Source organism: Rattus norvegicus, unplaced genomic scaffold (assembly GCF_021556685.1).
Source record: "Rattus norvegicus strain SHRSP/BbbUtx unplaced genomic scaffold, alternate assembly SHRSP_T2T haplotype2-0000026, whole genome shotgun sequence".
Taxonomy (NCBI): domain Eukaryota; kingdom Metazoa; phylum Chordata; class Mammalia; order Rodentia; family Muridae; genus Rattus; species Rattus norvegicus.
The window spans coordinates 1,059,960-1,081,991 of record NW_028238785.1 but is presented as its reverse complement, the minus strand read 5'-3'; the positions used below and the strand labels follow the sequence as shown (position 1 = coordinate 1,081,991).

General features: G+C 42.7%; 3 protein-coding genes across 13 annotated transcripts in view; 1 reads left to right on the top strand and 2 right to left on the bottom strand.

The window, feature by feature from the left end:
• Speer4cl6 (spermatogenesis associated glutamate (E)-rich protein 4C like 6) overlaps window positions 1-22,032 on the bottom strand; it is a 261,843-nt gene that overhangs the window by 98,348 nt on the left and 141,463 nt on the right.
• The window catches only part of LOC147997915 (disks large homolog 5-like), a 50,461-nt gene that overhangs the window by 6,953 nt on the left and 21,476 nt on the right, over window positions 1-22,032 (bottom strand). The window contains exon 3 of one of the 6 annotated variants that reach the window (XM_087601508.1): window positions 21,844-21,941. The exons of 4 other annotated variants lie outside the window; for them this stretch is intronic. The gene's annotated coding sequence lies outside the window, so the exon portion shown is untranslated. Of the gene's footprint in view, window positions 1-12,161; window positions 12,237-21,843; window positions 21,942-22,032 lie in introns of all 6 variants that reach the window. One more of the 6 variants, XM_087601511.1, reaches the window with a different exon arrangement.
• LOC147997917 (disks large homolog 5-like) lies at window positions 4,636-20,570 on the top strand. Of its 6 annotated transcripts, none has more exons than XM_087601517.1 (7): window positions 4,636-4,853; window positions 6,080-6,146; window positions 15,821-15,926; window positions 16,993-17,152; window positions 18,414-18,557; window positions 19,188-19,350; window positions 20,067-20,570. In XM_087601517.1, the coding sequence occupies exons 3-7, from the start codon at window positions 15,845-15,847 to the stop codon at window positions 20,094-20,096; spliced, it is 579 nt and encodes a 192-aa protein (XP_087457643.1). In that variant the 5' UTR covers window positions 4,636-4,853; window positions 6,080-6,146; window positions 15,821-15,844; the 3' UTR covers window positions 20,097-20,570. The 6 variants fall into 6 exon arrangements, with proteins under 6 accessions (XP_087457643.1, XP_087457644.1, XP_087457642.1 ...); XM_087601515.1 differs by lacking the exon at window positions 6,080-6,146 and adding an exon at window positions 13,639-13,698 and having other exon boundaries at window positions 4,677-4,853; XM_087601516.1 differs by lacking the exon at window positions 6,080-6,146 and having other exon boundaries at window positions 4,671-4,853.

Below are 22,032 nucleotides of genomic sequence, written 5' to 3'. Positions count from 1 at the left end.
ATACTGGCCCTGTGCAACAGCTTCAAGAACCCATTTCTGATTTTCCTTGGGATTCCCGTGATGATGCACTCAGACAGGATTGGAAACAACCAAAACGGTGGTCAGACTTGATTTATAAAATGTAGGTAACATTGCAAACTTATGTTGTAGGATATTTGATCATATTGTCATCCCCAATATTGTGTTATTTACTTAGAAAAATACCTTCTGGCTGTGTAGTTCAGTACTAGCACCAATATTTAACCCTAGAGCTATTTTTGTTTGTTTGTTTGTTTTTTGTTTTTGTTTTTGGATGAACAAGTACTTTCCTATTTTGTGGCCCAGCCCTATCTCTTACTTCTTTGCACAGTCATAGAGAGACCTCAAACATATACTCAGACAAAGCCAGGGGAGTGTATAAAAGGGCCTAAGGCAATACCACATAATGACATTGAAAGTGGGCTCTCTTCTTCATGCACGCCTCCAGCTCTCCTGACATCTACATGAATTATAACTCCTAATGCAGTGTAAATGATGTCTGCGCTATTGCTGAAGGAATCATGAGAATAACAACTGTAAACATTCCACCATGGATAGAATTTGTGGAAAGAGGCAACTGGCAGCCAATGAGAGGGCTCTACAGTTAAAGGGGCTTGCTGTCAAGTCTGATGAGCTTGACTCAATCCCCAGGACCCACGTGGTAAAAAGGAGAGAACCAAGGGCCAAGCTGTCCTCTGGCTTCCACTCATGTGCTTACATGTATGTGAGTATATATGTATATGTCTGTATGTACGTGTGGATATGAATGTGTGTATGCATGTATGTGTATACGTGTATATGTATATGTGTGTATATGTCTGTCTATATGTGTGTATAGGTGTATTTGTATGTGTGTATATGTATTGTATGTGTGTGTATGTGTGTATGTATATGTGTATGTGTGTATGCATGTATGTGTGTATGTGTGTATGTGTGTGTATGTATGTGTGTATGCATGTAGGTGTGTATATATCTGTGCATGAGCATGAATGTGTATAGTCATGTATATGCATGTGTTTTCAGGTACGTGTATTCGTGTTTATGTACGAATGTATGTGTGTATATGTATGTATGGACACACAAACACACACAATGTTAAAACATAAAAAGCTCCTTGGAGTATTCACCATGCCTGGATAAGTGGTGACCATGTGGGGGAAACACATGTCCATGTAAGCACACCTGTTCACGTGCACTGAGCAATGCCCAGCCTGGTCTAGAGCTCACTACCTGCCCAACGATGAGTTTCTGCCCACCTGGTCTTCTCAGAGCCAGGCGACGATTGTTCCTGCCATTCCAGTTCTGTTCCAGTTTCTCATGCCACAAACCTTCTAGCTTGAATCGCACCTACTGACGCAGGAACCTAACAGCCTCCAACCCAGTGAAGTAAGTAAACTTCTTCCTGACATCCTCAGGCTTGGTGTCCCCCATGAGTCACAGGGAGGAAGGATGGCATGCACCAAGGAGAAGGGCCATGGGCAAGGAAGACAGGATCATAAGTCAGTCATCCCTGACACCAGCAAAGTGTGTGCTTCAGAGCTGGCTCTGCTCACTCTTGTCCCAGTGGCAGGACTTAAGAGTGGTGCATACCTGTCACCCAGCGCTCAGAGACGTCTGAGGCATGAGAACCAGGAGTTCATGGCCATCGTAACTAATGGTGAGATCAAAGCCAGCCTGGGCTGCATGAGACTCAGTCTCAAAGCAGGCAAGGAGGAACTTGCTATATTTGAGCAAGGAAGCTGCCATCCTCCTGGGTTCTAAACATTCACTGCAATACAGAAAGATGCTAGGGCTAGTGTGGCAGAAAGTAGGAGACAGAGAAGCCAGGTTAACCCTCACTAATCTTCTCATGCTGTGTGAGCTATGAGTAGATGGTGCCCTATACACTGTGGACAGGATGGTCTCTCAGACAGTTCAGAAAGCCATGGAGGACTCCAGCAATTCTCCACTTGGGTGTCACTTGAGTCTTATATGTGTGTGTTTACAAGCCAAAACATAAAATCCATAGGTGACTGTGTGAATTCAACATGGCCCAGCCATGTGCTGGAATATTATTCAGCCTTACATAGGATTCAGATTCTGACCCTTGAACAGGAATGAGAATGGTAGCCATTCTCCTAAGTCAGACCTCCAGGCAGTGCAAAGACAAACTAACACTGTATGACACCACTGAGGGCTGCAGTGTCACCAGTTATATAAAGACAGAAAGCAGGAAGGTTTACAGAGCCCCAGGGGTGACATGGAGGGGGGAGGTTGGAGGGTAGGTGTGTAAGTGGGACTGAGCCTCAGAGGAATCAGACATGGCTGCAGAATATGCATGTGGTTGCCTCCCATACCTGTGGGTGCTGCCTCCTCAGAAAGGCAAATACAGCAAAAGAAAGGACCAGAGGGGACAGGCTCTGACCTCCTGTAGACACACACAAATGACGTGACAGAATGTGCACACTGCTGCCTTGCTGCAGGAGCAGTTGAGCTTCCAGAAGGGTTGAAAGAGGCTGGAAGGGCTGAGCATGGCACTGAGTTCAAGGACATAGCTTTAGGTCCTGGGGAACCTACGGTGCCCAGGCCCCATCCTGCTGATACTGAGGGACACAGCTGACATTCAGGGTGATGGCTGGGCTGGGCTGGGGAATAGGTGTCCACTCTCACCTGCTCCAGCTTGAAGATGTGCTGGGTGAAGTAGGACTGCAACTACTTGTTGGATTCATTGATGCAAACCTGCTGGAAGCTATTCTGTTCAAAGTCCTCAAATCTGAAAATGGCCAAGACACCAATGGGCAAGCACTGGGAGACAAGGTTTTGATATAGCCGGGGCCTCCTGGGAAGACTAGCCGTCCTGAGAGGAGTTGCAGAAGAGGGGATGTCTTTTCCTGACCTGTTTGGTACCCAGTGTTTTTTACCAAGGGTTCCTTTATTACTTCTTGATGGAACCAGGCCTGCACATATCCAGGAAGCATTGGGGTGGAACCTAGGCTTGGTGCCCACATGCTGGCATCGCTGAGGGTGAAGCCTAGCCTATCACACTTCCAGCAATGAGTGCAGATGCCTGGGTTCCTATATAATGGCGGTTCTTACCGTTCCTAAAATTGTGACTCTTTATTTCAGTTCCTCATGTCGTTGTCATCCCAACATAAACTTATTGGAGAGCTACTTCATAAGTGTCACTTTGTTACTGTGAGTAACTGTAATGTAAATGTCTGGTGTGCAGGAGCGCTGATGTAGAACCCACAGATTGAGAGCAGCTGCTGTAGAGGATGAGAGTCCCCTGCCAGCCCTGGTGTTTGCAGAGATCCCGTGGGTTCCTAGTCTCCATGGCTTTCCCAAGGACAGGGTTTATTCTTGGCCGTCTCAGGGCCTGGGACCTCACAGAAACAGCCTCTCCCATGTCCTTCCTGTTGAGAGTGTGGTTGGTCCTCAGCACAGTCCAGTCAAACAAGGCGCGGTATAGACACTTGGCCAGGGGTCTCCTGCAGTTATGGCCTCTGGACAGAGGGGTTTCTTACCTGGGGTGGGGCAACCGTGCCAGGTACAGGCAGTGATGCTCAGAGTCAAGACCTAGTTTTGTCTTATTTTCATAGACAAAGTTGCCCAGGCTGGCCTCGAACTTGCCGTGTAGCCAAGGATAATTAAACAACTGATCCTACTGCCTCTACCCCCCATGGCCTGGCATTGCAGATGAGTGTCACCAGAGCTGGCTTGTCACAGCTGCTATACGGCTCTAAGTCAGGGGCCTCATGTGCAGGAGTTTTATGACTGTGCCATCCCAACCCCGCAACCAGGGTTTTCACCTTTCTCCTGCTGAAGTCTGCTTAATCCTACCCTGGCCCCAGGACACAGCAGCTGTGGGAGACTCAAAGTCTGGGGCTTCAGCACAGCATGGGTACACAGCATGGCATGCAGCCTACACGGCTGTGAAAAAGCCAAGGAAGTGCTTCTCAGCTCACCCCCTGTAGGAGTGTCTAGCCCATCCTTCTCTCCATGGACACAGACATCTGCTTCCAACTGCCCGACATGTCCCTCTGGTTTTGACTTTCCTGGATACCATGTCAATGCCACCACACAGAGTGCTGCCTCTACTGGGGACACTCACACAACCTCTCTGGGGGACATCTGAGCCAAGCAGGGATTGGGTGCACTGCAGAGAGGTCAAGTCATGTTGTGAAGTACCTTGTCCCACAAAGGCTCACTGTTCAGGGAGTTGACTGGAAAAGTAAGCTTATGCCCCTGGGCAGGGTCCCCATAGGGAGTGTCCTACACCCTGCCATCAGGTCTATTCCTGGTGCCATGCAAATTCAATTTGCAAGACCCAATGCTCTGGAAATGTCAAGAGCTAACGGAAATGTACCAGGAAGTGCACACCACAGCAAAGGGAGAGGATGGCACAGAGACCTATGCTATGGGTTAAAGGGCACGGAAAGGCCACCTTGAGCACAGGGGTCAGTCACCTCTTTCACAAACAAGGCAAAGGTCAATGCTCTCAGCTCTGGGAGCCTAAAGGGCTCTGTGGCTCCTAAGCCCTGCAGCTGCAGCCAGAAGCAGCACTGAACAGGATGTAAATGCTGAGTATGGCGATGTCAATAAAACTTTATTTACAAAACCAAATTGGTGGTAGTGGTGGTGGTGGTGGTGGTGGTGGTGGTGGTGGTGGTGGTGGTGGTGGTAGTGGTGGTGGTGGTGGTGATGGTGGTGGTGGTGTCGGCGGACTGGTTCATTTCAAAGCATGCTGGAGTGGCATGGCCACTGAGCATCGGGAAACACAGAAAGGAATGCGACCGGACGCAGGGCTCCCAACACCCTAGACGTCGACCTATGGCACTGGAACAGGGTCCCTGAAGGTAAGTCTGGACAGTCAGATAAGGTAAGTACAATTTATTACAAGGAAATGGGACAAGATAAATCTTCTCTTCATCTCGCTATGCTTAAGCATCTTTAAGAGTGCAGGGAATTCATGTCTCTCAGTCTGGTTTAGAAAAGTGTTTAGAGACAGCAAGAGTACACTCCATGGTTCCCTGACGAGGGTTCCAGGGATTCTGATATCTGGGTCAAAGTGAAAGTTAAGGAGAAAAAGGCTGTCAGGCAGGGCAAAAAGATTCCAATTTCTGGTCTCTTTGGGCTGTAATTTTTACTGTGTTCAAGGCCATGAATGCAGACAGGGTAATAACGAATACAGAACAAGAAGCTAGAGCTTCATTAAGACAAAACGAAAGTAAAAGTTTTGCCCTCTGCACCACTGCCTGAAGCAGGTTTTTCTAAGTCTTTTCCCGAGGATGGCATGTTGACCATTAGATTCACAAGATGATAATGACGAATTCACCTGCTTTTTCTTTTCCTATAATTAGGCCAGCATCGATTCAAGGTGTGGCCCAACCGACTTATTATAAAGGATGATACTGGTTGGTTGAAAAAGGTAGTAGCTTTCTATGAACCATATATTAAGTTTTTATGTATATTAAAATTAACATTGGAAAGAACAATGGTAGGAGAGGTAGCTGGAGGACAACTGCTGCAAATGCTTGCTTTTGAAAATGCTAATTAAGAGTACAGGAGAGCATTATTACCTATAAAGGAGGCTGGGGATATTAATGCTTATATGAAGGCATGCAAGGGTATCTTTTCTGAAAATGGAAAGATGCATATTTGGCACGTATTGATCCAGATAGAGTTATTAAATTATATGTTTAAATACTCTTGAATATCCTACAGGCACTTTCGCTCAGGATGAGTTGCCTTTAGAATGGGTTTATATTAAATAAAACTTTAACCAAACATTAACAATTAATGAGGAACAAATTTCTTTAATTATTCAGCAAGGCATACAAAGACCTGTTACTCTGTGGGGATATGATTGTGCTGCTATTGTTTTCCCATTAAGCAAAGATAAAGTGGAATATTTAATGCAGATGTCTGAGGTTTTTCAATTAGCCATGATTTCTTACACTGGAAATGTTGAATTTCATCCTCTCCATAGTAAATTGTGGGATTGCTTTAAAAAACAAAAAAAATTTGATAAATACACTAATTTCTGTTGATCCATTACCATCAGCCCTTACTGTGTTTACAGATGGCTCTAAGACCAAGATGGCTTATAGGACCAAAGATTAATTTTGGGGACAAGAATCTTCTTTTGGGTCAGTACAACAAAATGAATTATTAGCGGTAATTAATGTATTCCAGGATTTTACTCATGATGTAAAAATATTATAGCTGAGTCCGCTTATGTTGTAGGAGTAGTACAGAATATTGCGACTGCTGTTGTTTCTACATCTAAGCCTATATTAAATGTTATTCTCACATATTAAAGGACTATTGTTATTATGAAACTCTAGAATATTCATTACACATACTAGATCACATTCAAAATTTCCAGAATCTTTAACACTTGGCAATCATATGGTAGATCAATTAGTGGCATTTGCTACCCCAGAAGAACACATTCATAATCATGCCAATACAGGATATTTACATATTAAATATAAGATTCCCTATTCTCAAGCCAAACAAATTATTGCTAATTGCCTATGTGTCAGTCTTCACGTATAAAATGTATTCCATCTCAAATTAATCCCAGAAGGATGCAACTTAATACATCGTGTCAGATCGATATAACCCATATTTCTGAGTTTGGTCGCCTTTCATATATAGATGTAAGCATAGATAATTTTTCAAAATTTGTGTGGGCTACACCATTGCCAGGAGTACGCACTGCTCATGTTATACAGCATCTATTGGAAACTTTTGCTGTTATGGGACTGCCTTCTAAAATTAAAATTGATAATGGACAACATATATTTCTTATCAATATAAACAATTTTGTCAACGATATCATATTGTACATATTACTGGTACAGAACACAATACACAAGGACAAGCTTTTGTTGAAAGAATTCACCATATCCTGAAATGACAAATTATAAAATTAAAAAGGGGGAAAAGAGATGGCCTTATGCAACCTGAATGGAGTTTGCAGACCAGTACCAGGGCTATATTGGCACAAGCATTATACGTTATTAATTTTCTTAATTTACCACAAGGTGAAGTTATATCAAGAGCCAATAGACACTTTGTTGAACTTCCCCCAAGAAGGCATGGAAAAGACAGTATGGATAAAAATTGCCCGGGATGCTGAATGGCAGGAAAGGACATCATTGTATATAGGGGAGAGGGTTTTGTCTCATTACAGGATGGGAGACTATTCTGGTTGCCCGGGAGATGGATCCAAGCACAGAATAATAAGAACTGCTCCCTACCCTCAAAGGAATCCAGTTAAACCAGCTACATTTTCTCCTGATGGATGTTCTCAGGAGATGAGGAGGTGTCCTCCATTACTGAGGCCCTGGCTTCTCTTAGTGTCCACAAACAACAATGGATAAGGATCCGTGCAGTGACAACCCTATTACCTATGTGGGGTCAGGTGAAGCGATTAAGCACTGAAAGGAATAATTTTGTCTCCTTCAGGAAAGTCCTTTACGGCTGAGCACTTATTCTTAGCAATGTGTGTTTTACTCATGGTTTCTTCTGCTGCGGACAATGCCAGTTATCGGGCTTATATTGCTTATCATGATGAAATCCTACTACTTTTCTGTTAGTAAATATATGGATAATGACACAGAACATGATTGGAAGTTAATTCAAGCCTATTTAGAGGGTAATGAAAGTGCTTCAAAAGTAATTAATGCCTTGAAATATGATGTTCGAATGTCTTTTGGTAAACAGCTAGAAGATATGGAATAGCGAAATTATTGGCTGATCAATTGACAGGATTAGATCCCAAGGCTTGGCTTCAAAGGATTTTCCATAGCATGGGAGGAGCTAGTTTTGCCATAATCTTATGTACATTATGTATTATGTTGCTTTATTTTTACATGACTAAACCCCTACAAGGACCTTTAGCTATGTTATGTAAAGTGTTACTTTAAAACAAAAGAAAAAAGAAGGAATTGTTAAGACATAGAGATGCAGCTCCCAGGCAGGGTCAAGAAAGGCCTGGTGCCAGATTCAAGTAGGGGCTGGAATGCCGCTCTGGAGAAGAAAATGTTTTTCTCACTTGGCCTTAAATTATGTTCTGCTGTGTCCCGTTTTGTGGAAGTGGTTCTAACGCTCTCTTGGTAATGGTGAGTATATTTTGATTATAATAAGAGAGGTTATTTGTTATATGAATATTTTTAGAAGAAGCTTTCGTTTATTCGTCTTTCTTTGTTTAATCTTCCCTCATTGTTCCTGGTATCCTGGGAATAATGATCTTATGGTATCTTGACACAATGAAAATTGTAGTAATGCATATTCTTAGCTTAATAAGGATTAATAAAGCTTACAACTGCGTGCAGTTTCTTATGCCTTTGCTCTGCACCCCCTGTGTCCTGGGGGTATGCGACCATACCCAGGGCCCCAACTCACTACACATTGACAATGGGTCACCGCACAAAACACAGAAGCATCTACCTTAGTCAAAAATGGACATTTTATTGAATGCACACACTAACACTGATTGATCACATCCATAGCTAAGATACTAGGGGCAGGTCCGTGGCCCAAAATACATTCTTCTAAACCTATGAAGCGAAAGAAAGAAAGAAAGAAAGAAAGAAAGAAAGAAAGAAAGAAAGAAAGAAAGAAAGGAAGGAAGGAAGGAAGGAAGGAAGGAAGGAAGAAGAAAAAACACAAAAAACTTAAGCTTCTCATAGGAACTTCGCAGGAAGTGTTGTCTGGCGGTCAGTTCTGATTAGGCCATTTTAGATGAAACAGTGCATAGTGACCCTTAATGTGATGGGCCCTATATAAAGCTTTTTGCAATATTGGAATTTTAACAAACCTCATCCAGAACATACAGCAGAGGCAAGGATGTGATCACCATGTCCTTGCTCTCTATCAGGTTATTTTTATGTGTCCTTGATTGTCAGGCATAGAACAGCAACAATCTGAAATAGCTGGTAGACATGGAACAAAGTGGCTAAAACTATAGTTGTGGGTTACACACCTCAACTGTCAAAGGCTAATGCTGTCCTCAGAGACCTCGGAGGCCCCTCTTGTAAGACTATCTATTGGAAAGTGGAAGCAGGTTTATCTGAGTTCAAAGTGAACAGGGCCAGCCAGGGAGAGGGCAACATGGGATACTTGAGACCCTGTCTAAAACCAGCACAAAAACCAACCCTTCATTCAAAGCATCATCTATTAATTCTTTCTTATTTACCACTTTCTCCCTACCAGCCTTTCAGTCTGGAATGGTAGAAAAGGACTGGGAATGTTCCTTCTATTCTAAGGACCTTGATCTCTCTTTCCTTAGGTCCACATTAAGAACACATGCAAATGGATATCACCATCTGAACAACTTAGTATCATCTACTCAGTATATCTAGCCTAATACTGTGCTGTGACAATCTCAAGCTTCCCTGAGTTTCGCTGAACTAGCAAGAAGTATGAAGTACTGAGGCCACACCCCAGTGATCCTTTCAAGGGGTTAGAAGAAAACCATGAGAGATGCTCCACTTCTTTGTCCTTAGATTAAATCACATTGACACAATGTGGGTGGACTATTTAACCAGACATGTTTCTCCCAACCCCACCTTTCTGAGTTCAGACCATGGCAGAATTCATGCCCCACCACCCTAGATATTGAGTTTTGTGATATGTAATTATTATTTAAACCTATGTATTAAATTTTGTCATTTTGTTAATTTTTGTGGTTTTCCCAGTCTTCTTTGATTAACTTTCCTAGTTTTATTAATTTATCCCCTGTGTTCTCTGGTATTTTGTCCTTCCCTTCAAACTAAAGTATTCCTTTTAGGATCCTCTACAGAGCTGTCTTACTGGTTACTCATATTTTGTTAAATTTATTTTTAGTATGCATTCGTCAGCACAGTAGCTGGGCAGCTGCCTGCCCTCCATGGTATCAGATCTACTTTCCAAACAATAACGCTCAACTCTTACAGGCTGTGTAGCATCTTGACTGTTTTTGTTCCACTTGGACAGCCCTCAGGACCAGGCTCTCCTCTCCCTTAACCATGGCTGCTGTCCTCTTCCTCTCTTCTCTCCATCACACATGTTCTTCCTTTATTCTCTGGCAGCTTCTTCTTCCTTCTTCCCTCCTCATGATCCTCTCTAGCAAAGCCCTCAAAGCTCCCCTCCCCCATCTCTCTGCTGTGCAGCTGTTGGCTGTTGGCTTCTTTATAATCACAGTTAACTGGGAACAGGGTCAGTTATTTGGGGTTAACCAGTCCTGAGTTCCACAAATTAGCATTAAAATACAAGCAGAATTAGGCCAATCCACTACAGGGATTTTTGTTTGTTTGTTTGGTTGGTTTGGTTTAATTTTCATTTACCTTTTTACTTGTTATTTTATTTTTGGCTATTTTTTATTAATCGGTTATTTTATTTATTTACATTTCAACTGTTGTCCTGCTTTCCAGACTCCCCTCATCAAACCTTACATCCCGTTTCTGCTCAGCTTTGCCTATGTGACAGTGCTCCTGCACCCACACATATCCATCCCCACCTCACATCTCTAGGATCTGCCTTTGGTGGGGCTCCAGGCCTCACCTTGAACCATAGAGCATCCTTGCATACAGTTTGGCTGGCAGTTTGGCCCCTGGGAGCTTGGGGATTAGGGAAAGAAGATCTGTTCAGATATTAAAGCCAATGTTTGCTGCATTCTCTTCTTTTTCTGGTTATAGGTGAAATTATGTTTGTGTGCTTCTCTTTTTTTAAATTATTGAGAGAAGATTAATTTCTTGGTTTTTCTTGGGTATAGTTTAGTTCATTGTCTTGGAGTTTTCCTCCTATTAGCCTCTGTTGTGCTTTCTTACAGAAAAGAATTCTTTAATTTGGTTTTGTCATGAAATATCCTGGTTCCTCCTTTTATGGTGATTGATGATTATGCTGGATATAGGAGCCTGTGTCTGTATTACATCTGCCCAAGATTTTCTGACTTTTAGAATCTCTGTTGAGAAGTCTGGTGTAATTCAGATACGTCTCAATTTATTTGTTACTAGATATTTATACCTTACCCCTTTTAATGTTCTTTCTTGATCTGTGCATTTAGCGTTTTAATTATTATGTGAATGGAGGAATTTTTCTGGTACAAGTAGTTTGATGTTCTGTAGGCTTGTTGTACCTTTATTGCCTTTTCTTTCTTTACCTTATGAAAGTTTGCTGCTATGATTTGTTGAAGGTGTTTACTGGATCTATGAACTAGAAATCTTAATTCTCTTCTCTATCTATTATCCTTAGGTTTCAACATTTAATTGTGTCCTGAAATTCATGGATGTTTTGGATTCAGTAAACCATACATGTTTATCTGAGATGGGTGTTTTGTGCTTTGTGGGATGACCTCCTTGACCCCAGGCTGCATGAAGAATCTCAGCTGACAATGGGGACATAAATCATGAGTTTGTGTAGCAAGACCCAGGCCTCTTCCAGGTTCTTAGATATTAACTGAGAACCTCAAATACAGTAGTAATGTGATAGTGTGGTGTGAATCTAGTTACTCTTCTCTATTTTGATATAGATGACTCTTTTTGTGTCATGGTCAGCTTATAATGACTAGAAGACCTAAGCTTGAGAATAACCAAAGACTACATTGCTTCTCTAGCAGCTGAGCTTTTAAAAGCCCTGGTGTGACAGCAACTTTTGGTGGACATTCTGGATTATTCCTTCTGTACTTTAACTCTCTGTGTCACTTCCACCATGAGTAAGTTAGTTCAATTCCATAAATTGAAAATCCATCACCTGGAAGAAATACTCTTTTTTTTAAAGATTTATTTATTTATTTATCATATACAAGTACACCGTGACTGTCTTCAGACACACCAGAAGAGGGCATCAGATCTCATTACAGATGGTTGTGAGCCACCATGTGGTTGCTGGGATTTGAACTCAGGACCTCTGGAAGAGCTGTCAGTGCTCTTAACCACTAAGCCATCTCTTTAGCCCAAGAAATACTTTCTGAATATGATCTGAGATTGGCCATGGAAAAAGGGTAGCTTGAACTGTCCCACCTAGGTTCTGGGCCTGCACAGGCCTGCTCTCCAAAAGAAACCTGTGTTCACAGCTGTTGGCTGGCTAAGAAAGATTTCACGAGACATGATACACAGCCCTCGGACTTCTGCTCCAGTCATCTGCACAATTTTTCCCGGACGATATCCTCATACCTCCAGCAGGCGGGTGATGAAGCTGTCCACTCTCAGCTCCCCTTCAGCCATCTTGTGGGCACCAGACTCTCCTCCCTGCAGCAGGAACAAAGGCTTCTCCATGGTGGCTGCAGCAGCAGTGGTGGTTTGGCATTCTCACCTAGGAGGCCCTATGCCTTTCTACCCCAGTTCCAACTCACCTCAGGCCCGGGCCTTCCCCCCATCCACTTCCCACGGAGCAGGGAGAGCAGCACCCACTAGAAATAAAAGGGAAGCCCTTGGTCCTGCCAAGAGTGAACCCCCAGTGAAGGGGCTTGTTGGGGGGGGGGAGGGTGGTAATGGTGGGAGGATGAGAAGGGGAACACCCATATAGAAGGGGAGGGGGAGGTGTTAGGGGGATGTTTGCCTGGAAACCCACAAAGGTAATAACAATTGAAATGTAAATAAGATATACCCAATTTAATAAAGATGGAGAAAAAAATAGAAAGAAAAGGCACACATTTAAAACAGAAGAATATGGACCCTAATTTTAAACCACAGCTCTGTCAATTAACTATACCTTAAGGAAGCTCAGAAAAGCAGGCCAAACAATTAATATTTTCTCGGTTTAAGTAAATAATAATGTCCGCTTCTTGCTATTGTGGAGGGAATTAAATAGATAATATGTAATCATGGAAGTTTTGAAGTACCATCCATTTTTCTGTTCATTAAATCAATCTTACTCATTTCATTGATGAAATATGTATGTTTTCCGTTTCACAGTTATATGTATAATAAAACCAGTATAAAAACCTTCAGAATATTCAGTTATTATAGATATTTGTCATTTCTTACAGAGGGCAACTATGATTGACTACACCCAATTCTATAAAAAACAAAACTCAGGAAACCTGGCCCTTGGCAGCAATGAATCAAGAAATATCTAGGATGGTGGGGCATGAATTCTGCCAAGCAATGACCTCAGATAGGTGGGGTTGTGAGGAAGATGTGTGGTGGAATAGCACACTAGATTCACGTTATATCATCTTGATTTAATCGAAGGACAAAGAAGTGCAGTATCTCTGATGGCTTTCTTCTAACCCCTTGAAAGGTTCACTGGGGTTTGACCATAGAACTTCATTCTTCTTGCTGGGACAGCAACACTCAGGGAAGCTTGAGATCGCCATAGGCACAGTATTAGGCTAGAAATGCTGAGTAGGTGATACTAAGTTATTCAGATGGTGATACCCTTTTCATTTGTTCTTAACGTGGACCTAAGGAAAGACAGATCGAGGTCCTTAGAATACAAAGATCATTTCCAGTTCTTTTCTACCTTTCCTGAATGAAAGACTGGTTGGCAGAGAATGGTAAAAATTCAAGAATTGGTAGATGATGCTTTGAATGGAGGGTGGGTTTCAGTGCTGGTTTTAGACAGGGTCTCAATTACCCCATCTTGTTCTCTATGTTGCTCGTCAGGTTCACTTTGAGCTCAAATAAAGCTGCTTCCACTTTCCAACAGGTAGTCTTACAAAGGGGCCTCCAAGGACTGTGAGGACAGCATTAGCCAATGAGAGCTGAGGTGTGTAACCCACAACTATAGCTTTATCTGAAAGACCCTCAGACAGAGGAGACTCTCGCTCCAGTACTGAGGACAATCACCACCCCATGAACACACAGGACTCAGTCTTGATGTAAAAACAAGAGGTTTACTTTGGGATACCAATGCACTGGGGCTCGACACGGTCCTCACGCAGGAGGGATGTGAGGAGCCTCAAACAACAGAAATATACAGCTTAAAATGTCAGTTAAGATTACACAGTTTCCTTAGCTCAGCTATTTCGTGCCAAGGATAACTAGGCAGATGTTTCTCATCCTGGAATTCCTGGGATAAGGCCGTAACCACATCAATGCAGCTATTTCAGTATGAAGGACGTCTGACTTGATATATGTTTTCTTATCCTGGGGTTCCCAGGACAAGGACCAAGGATATCTGTCTTGGCAGGTGTTTCTCTTCTGGAGTTCCCAGGACAAGGCTATAGCTATGTCAGCCTATAGCACAGCTGCATTCAGTACCAAGGATATCTCACTTCTATAGTGGTCAGTCAGCTTCCCAGAGATGTTTCCTGTCTTCTAATTGCCCTGCAGTAAATATGTTCTGTACCCTCTGTTCTTATGGTCCGGCAGCTTCCTAGAGAGTGGGTGGGAATGTGCTTTCTGTACTTTCTGGTCTATTGTCTAATGTGTAGGGGCTAAGCGAGGGCCAGCTTAAAAGATTCTCATTCGTAAGATATGGCTGTACTGATATCAAACGGGGATCTTTCATATCCACTTTCTTCCAAGTCTACCAGCCATCTCAGATTGTTGCTGTAATATGCCTGACAATCAAGGACATAGAAAAATAACTTGATACACAGCAAGGACATTGTGATCATATTCTGTGTTGTTATGTATGTTCTAGATGAGGTTGGTTAAAATGACAATATTGCACAAAGCTTTATATAGGACCCATCAAATTAAGGTTCACTATGCACTGTCATAGCTAAAATGGCCTGGTCAGAAGTGACCACTGGATCACTCTTCTGTAACTTCACATGAAAGGCTTGTGCTTTTTGTGTTTTTTTATTTTTCTGTTTTTTCTTATTTATTTATTTATTTATTTATTTATTTATTTATTTATTTATTTATTGTTTTATATGTTGTCAGGAAGATAGTTCAAGTCATGGATCTGCCCCCAAAATCTGAGCTTTGCTACCAATACTGTAAACAGTATTAGTGTATGCATTCAATAAAATAACTTGTTTTTTTTTTAGTAGGATAGATGCGTTTGTGTTTTGTGGGGTGATCCATGAAACAGGAGTGAAGATGCTTGTTTCTTACTCTGTCCACTGAGTTATGTCTCTAGGCTTGTCCAACTCCTTTGGCTGTACCACCCCCCACACACACACATTGCTGACTATTTTATTTTTCAGATGAAATCAGACGTTATAGCTTAGAGAGGCCTGTAAGCAATCCTGCTTTTGTAACTTAGGTGCAGAGAGGAGAGCCCCACACTCAGCCTGAGGGTGCATTCACTGGTGGATCCAATATTTCAGTTTCCTCTGCTAACAGATCACCACATTGTTGCCAGGACCATAATGAATGCAATTCTTTCTCCTAAGGAATCCGGTGGCAACTGTTAAATGTTAAGCACAAAGCTTCAGGTTGTACCTATAATACACACCCACATCGCAACCTACCCTACAGGCTATTTCTGGGTGTGATTTCATGCACCTGCACATGATGAGACAGGAGACCTCTTTGGCTACTTATAGTAACTGGTGTGATTTCTCAGTAATCTTTAATGGGTAATATTGCTGACTGAGGAGAATTTGAGGTAGGATGAAACATTTCTGTGCAGGGATTGGGGAGGAAGCACTCATTTAGATATATAGCAATGACTTAGGTTTTTCCAATCAAGCCTAGAGCCAAATTTGGCTTTGGAAGCATGTGGTGCTCAGTGGCTATGCCACAGGGAAGTCTCCTGAAAAGGGCACATCAGCTTTTGCTCAGTACAGGGAGAACATTAGCAGGGAGGCAAAGTCTGTTCTCCGTGACATCAGCAGTCCCTTCGTGGACATTCTATTGTCTCCTAGAGAGACCTTGGAATCCCTGTGACGTCACCAGTATCGTTGTGACAACCAATTCCCTACTTTTTCTCTTAGTGTCCAAAGGATATATCCACAGACATGTTTGCCCGTCTTCTCAGGCGCTTTGGGAGAGTTGATGTTGATAGAGAAGAGTCTAGAGTGAAGCAAACGAAACCTAAAGGTAATGATGGACACAGGACATGGGGAAGGTGGAGTAAGTTCTGGGCAGTGTATGTTGAGCTTCCTCTCAGGGGTGAGTGTGGGGGCCTTCAGCTGGCCTTTATAGCAATGGGCCACAACCACTGGAACATCTCCACAGATATTGAATTCCATGATTATCACAATTCCTGAAAGTCAAGGTTTTCACATTATTAGTTTCTCCATAACCACATGGAGGATATGGCAATGCCTATGCTATTATTGGGTGAACTTCTAGTCTTTACTTTTACAGTGCATTCGGTATGTTAAATTGATATAATAACACCATAAGTAGTCATGGAGGGTATAACTTTTCTGAATTAAACAGGGCATCAATGTACTTCACTTTCATTGCTTCTTTAAATTCAGTGACTATCTGACAGTAGTAAGAGGGAGAGAACTGTGCTCCTGGCATGACCTTATATTCTTAGAACTCCTGTGACTACCTCTGGCTGACGGGGCCAATCTTACCTTCATATATTAGAGGTTCTGTGTGGCAGATATTTTTCTACAGTAGCCAAACTATATGGAGCAGGTAGAGAAAGAGCCTGTAACCTATTGGCACTTCTGGGGCATTTGTCATTTCAGTAGGGGGAATTAATAAATCTGTTGACCATGTCCTCCCCCTACATGACTTTTTAATGCAAAGTTATTGGACTAGAGTAACAGTGTAGGATATCTGAGTATCCCTGATCAATCAATTCATTGTGGATGCTGAATTGATGATCTGACTTCTGAAACCAGAGGGGTGAGGGTCCTGAAACCAGGTTGTAGCCTGCGTACCTGATAATAATCCTGGAGAAGGCATCTCTCTGGTACTTGTAAGCCTGTGTGGGCGGGCATAGGGAACACCTGGCTGCTTACATCTCTTGGTCTCTATATAGTAGTGGGGGAACTGTGATCCACTTAGGATGCCTCTTACACATAGACCAAACTCCTTGCAGTGACACTGGCTTCCAAGCATGTTCTCCTGTTTGGACCTCACTGTGGTCTGTGTATGCTCTATGCATTCACCCCATGCGGGTTCACTTGTGTTCTTCTACCTACAGCGGCCTGCAGACAGACGTCATCCCCTGAAAATGTCCTAAACAAGGTGCAGGCCAACGAGGAAGAGGAGAGGCTGAATAGAGAACTGGAGCTAACTACCAAGGAGAGAAATGAGCTGACAGATCGCCTCCTTTATGTGACAGGTGGATCCATGAGAAAGAGGTATGCATTGCTCCAAACAAACGACCTTGTTCTAAACCTCATCTCCCATAGATAGGAGATTCAGAACCTGACCCTTACTGAGGAGTGAGATTGAAAATGGACTCTCTGATTCTGCCTGTTGAAAATCTGAACTTGCAATCTGAGTGAAGATTTCAGGGATAAAGTCACTGGAGCATGAGTTCCCAGTGTACAATTGGAAAGCCCTTGACAGGTGGTAGTTTTGCAAGGTTCTGGGTGCTGTGAGTTTGTGGAGAGTGTTTGTGCTTGCTAGGAAGGTGACTGAACGCTATCATCTCCTGGCAGCAGCCTTAGGTGACAGGTCCCACAGTGTTCATATCAATGCTTAAGTAGAAGGCCTGAGGCTCTGGCCTGCTCCTTCTTGTCTCTGTGCGTTACACTCTGAGACAGTAATGGTGCATGCATTTCTACTGATTCTCATTGTGCTCTTTCCATATTTGTCTCTCTTTCTCATTCTCTGAGTCTGTTTACTTTTCTTTTCTTTTTCTTTTTTTTTTTTTTTGGTTCTTTTTTTCGGAGCTGGAGACCTTACTTTTCTTTTCTTGTGGGTGTGCCCCAGCTTGTGTGTCTGTGTGTGCACAGCTCTGCATGCATGTGCACAACCTTTATATGTTTCTCTATCCCTCCACCTTTGGAATTTAGGGGTCTGTTTTTTGACCTCAGGATTTACCTTTATAATAGTTTCATGGAGGTGTAAGTGCTTTATTTTGGAAGCCCCACTTTCAACAGCACAGTTCTTTGCCTGTGTAGTCACATTTGTCTATACATTTGTATGCCTTGGGCAGATTATAAGTTTGTGGCAATATCTGGTCTCATCTCCAGAATTATGTGTACTGTCTGCCTCTAGAATATTAGTTATTCGGCTTGTAGCATTCCACTTGTCAAAACAGGAAAAATGAAATCAGAGGTTTCTGGATGTGTGTGTGTGTGTGTGTGTGTGTGTGTGTGTGTGTGTGTGTGTGTGTGGTTGGGTAAGCTCTGTGGCCTAGGCTCTTGACAGCATAACAGGTTTGAATGCAGATCCAGCCCTCCTGATTGAAAAAAGTGAGCCAGGGAACCCTTTATCTGGGTGCTTAGCTTCTGTTGTCCTGGGCACACAATTCCAAGTTTCTGAAGCTGAAGAAGATCCAAATATGTAGAATTCAGAAAGTGTCCTTCCAGGGCTGGGGTAATACAAGACATAGCCTGAGTTCATATAATCCTAAACCTTGATGTTCATTGGGTTCTATCTTCCTGGGGCCAGCCCCTACTTCAGGCCAAATCCATTTTATGAAAACTTGAAGATAAAGGAGAAAGAGGTCATGTCATTACTGCACAACTTAGACACAAAGAACATTGAACATCGTGAGAAATTTCAGGAGCTCAAGAAGGAGATTAACTTCTATCGGTAAGTACTGGTCAAAAGGGCCCATCACTTGTGGAATATCCATTGCTGCCTCTCTTTGTTCTGGACTGGAGAGCCTGCAGCTCTGGGTCCATGTCTTCTGCTGTTTAAATATCACTGTGCCGTGGGTCTTTTGGACTCAGTTTCAGTTCCATAAGAGACTGTTACTTATCACCACAGTGTCTATGCATCTTTAGAAGGCTCTGGATAGAACTATACTGATTCAGGCATCAGAGTGTTATTAGGCCGACCTGGGCCTCTGGGGTCATACCAGGTTTAACAAAGCTCAATGTGGGGACCACATGGTTAGCATGACCTCCCTTGGTCATACTGTCCTCTTGTGGTTGTTTACTGCCTACTAATTGATGTTGCCCAGATGCATTGGGCTTTCATGGATAGTTGTAGATTCCTTGTTCTTTTGGAGAGACATGGACTGTTAGGTGCTTGGGTCACAGAAACAATTTATTCTTCCCTGGATTGGCCGTTTGCTGTTTGTGGAGCAGCCTTACATGTATGGAGATGTATTCTATGAAGTCTTTATGGGTATCTGGGTCCTGGTGGAGTTTGTGGGATTTGGCAGTTGGAATGGGAGGAAGAGGCTTCAGGATCTTACTATGCAGAGTGTGTTTCCAGCAACCTGCACAGCCGGCTCCTGATGGACCAGGCATGTATGAAGAAGAAGTTGGTCACATTGAAGCAGGAGAGCAAGGAGTTAGAGCGATATTTGTTTGAGTTGAACCCGAATGCTGAAGACGAACAGGAGAAGACCAGCAACCTCCAGACCCAGCAAAATTTGGTAGGAACAAGCAGCTGAGTCAGATTAACAATGTCTGATACCATTTGCCTATTGGATACATCTTTGCTTCCCCTATCATCTTTCTAATCTTCCCACACCCAATCAGTCACCCACCTCATGTGATAGAGTTATTCATTGCTCTGTCTATGCACAAGTATTCTGGGATGTTAACCACTTTTCAGAAACTGAATTATGGGCAAGTACACTTCTCTGCCCTTTTTGAAACTGCAGTCCAGAAATGGTGACAGAGGAATAACATATCACATGACTGCATCTCCCTGTCATAGATTGGATGCTATGAAGAGTTTTGAACGAGTTCTTGGTCGTGTGACAAAGGTCATACAGGGGTCATGTGATGGTTGGATGCACCTTGTAGGGATAAGAACCAAGTGCAAATGGCAAATGAGTCCTGGTCATTGGCTTTGATCTCAGTATCATGTGGCCTTCTACTTTCTTCCTGCAATCCAGTTAGGTCTCTTCTCCTTTCCCCGTTCTTGGTTTTCACTGGTAGAAGTTTGAGGAGCAGCTTGTTCTCCCACAGGACTGTGAGGGTTGTTGGTGACTTTCCCCAGGCTGCAGAGATATCAGCAATGATTTCAGTGAAAAGATCAGTGCTGTCTGTCCAATGCAGCTGAAGGGACAGAAGGCAGCAACTTGACACCTGGTATGCGTGTCCCCACTAAATCAGTGTCTTAATAGCTGCCTTCTCCTCCCAGGTCTCAGGAACTGCAGGAGACATGGCATAGGACAGATCCCAAGAAGACAGCCCCCTGAAGAGTGAGTTTCTCTGTCAGGAGTTCCCTGCTGACGACAATCCTCAACAGTCAAAGACTTTTTTGGGGAGAATATTCTTCTTCTCAGTTAATTTCCTCATTGTATAGAGACCCTAAATTTATGTATCCGTATGCCAGCCTGTCTCATTGAGGTCTTTCTCCTCTCTCATACCGACAACACCATTTGAGAGACATCTGAGGGGACTGCCTTGACATCTCCCTAGAGGAGAAACAGCACTACAACTGTGTTTCTAAATGTTCATTAAGAAAATGCTGTTAAGAAATATTTTTGGTTATGATTTTCATTGAAGTTTTCTTTTTGTTATTTCATAGTTATATATTCTTGTTACTGTTTTTCATTTTTTATACCATTTTAGTTGTTCATTTTATGCCTGTTTTTTGTAAATTGTATTCCTTATGAATAAAAATTGATTTGTAACTCTTGACTCTTAAGACCATCTTATTCAAGTGTCCTTTCCCCTCCTGTAGACTTAGAACTGACAGCTGGATATGGATCTTTGCATGGTCCAGGCAGCATGAGTAAATAGGGAATTTAAAGCCACCAAGCTGTACACAGGGTGATAGTGTCTTTTGTGTGGATAATGTGACTTTTTTTATGGACACACACTTTATGATGTAATCACTGACATACTGTATCCATGCTGTCATGTGTTCTGCTCATCCTAATCTATATCAGTCTACAACACCCATTCCTTATTGACTGTTTGCCCAGATATTGAGTAACACACACTCATGCCTGTAGAGCTGCAGAAAAAATGACAACTTTCACAAAGGAATATAGAATAATCCTAATCGAGAACCATGTGCCTCGGTTTTTCTTACAATACAGCATTAGTATTAAACCACAAAGATAATGACCATCAACGTCATTTTGGGAAATAGGTTTTTATAGGTGCTGTTTCATTTGATCATTCATATGCTGTGTTTTTTATTGTTGCTGATTATATTTATTTTTATCATGTAACTCAATGGATCTTTTTTTTTCAAATGTATGTCTGGGCCACTCCTGAGTGCATTTCCCTCATGATCCAAAAGAGGGAATAGCATTCCCCATTGTAGATGATTGTTAGGGTCCATGTGGTTCTTCTGAGAGAGCAGCAGATGCTCTAACCTGTGAGCCATCACCACAGCTCCTGTAGGTAGCTTTTGTCCTTCCAGGGCATGTGCTATACTAGATGGACGCCATCTTCTCCCATTAAGGAGAGAGATCTCAGGAGATGTGTATGTACAGGTGGTTGAGGGGTGCCTGCTCAATGTGGTAGCCTGCTAGGCATCCACACCGGGCTCTGGTGCCTCCACTGCTCATTGTGCATTCAGCATCATCCTCCAGCATCACTCAGTTTCAATTCCAAACAGAGCTTTCACTTACTATCGATGATCATATAGATTATGCACATCTGATAAAATACAGAAGAGACTAGCCTCCTTCTACAGGCCAACTTGGCATAATGAATTCTTTTGATAGAAAGCAAGATAATTATCTTAATCTATGCAGTTTAGGGAGGTCCTCAAGAGCATCCATAGTGAATGCAGACTGCAGCTGTGACCACATGTTTCTTTTGCAGAGCAGGTCTGTGCAAGCCCAGAACTTAGGTGGGATAGTTCATGTTTCACCTTTTACATGGAAATCTGTGATCGTATTGAGAAAGTATATTTTCCTCGTGACTCATTTACAATTTATGGAATTAAACTGACTTACTGAGAGTGGAGGTGACTCAGAGAGATAAAGTGCAGAAGACTTATCCAGTAAGTCTGCAAACAGATGCTGTCTCATTAGGGCTTTTCAATGCTCAGCAGCTAGAGAAGCAAGGGAGAGGCATTGGTGACTCTCAAGCTTAGGTCCTCTAGTCATTATAAGCTGAGCATGACACAAAAAGTCATAGGTATC

Coding starts and splice junctions, on each gene's coding strand:
- LOC147997917 (XM_087601515.1), top strand. Junction 17,153..18,413: donor GGTGGATCCATGAGAAAGAG/GTATGCATTGCT, acceptor TCCTGGGGCCAG/CCCCTACTTCAGGCCAAATC. Junction 19,351..20,066: donor TCCAGACCCAGCAAAATTTG/GTAGGAACAAGC, acceptor TTCTCCTCCCAG/GTCTCAGGAACTGCAGGAGA.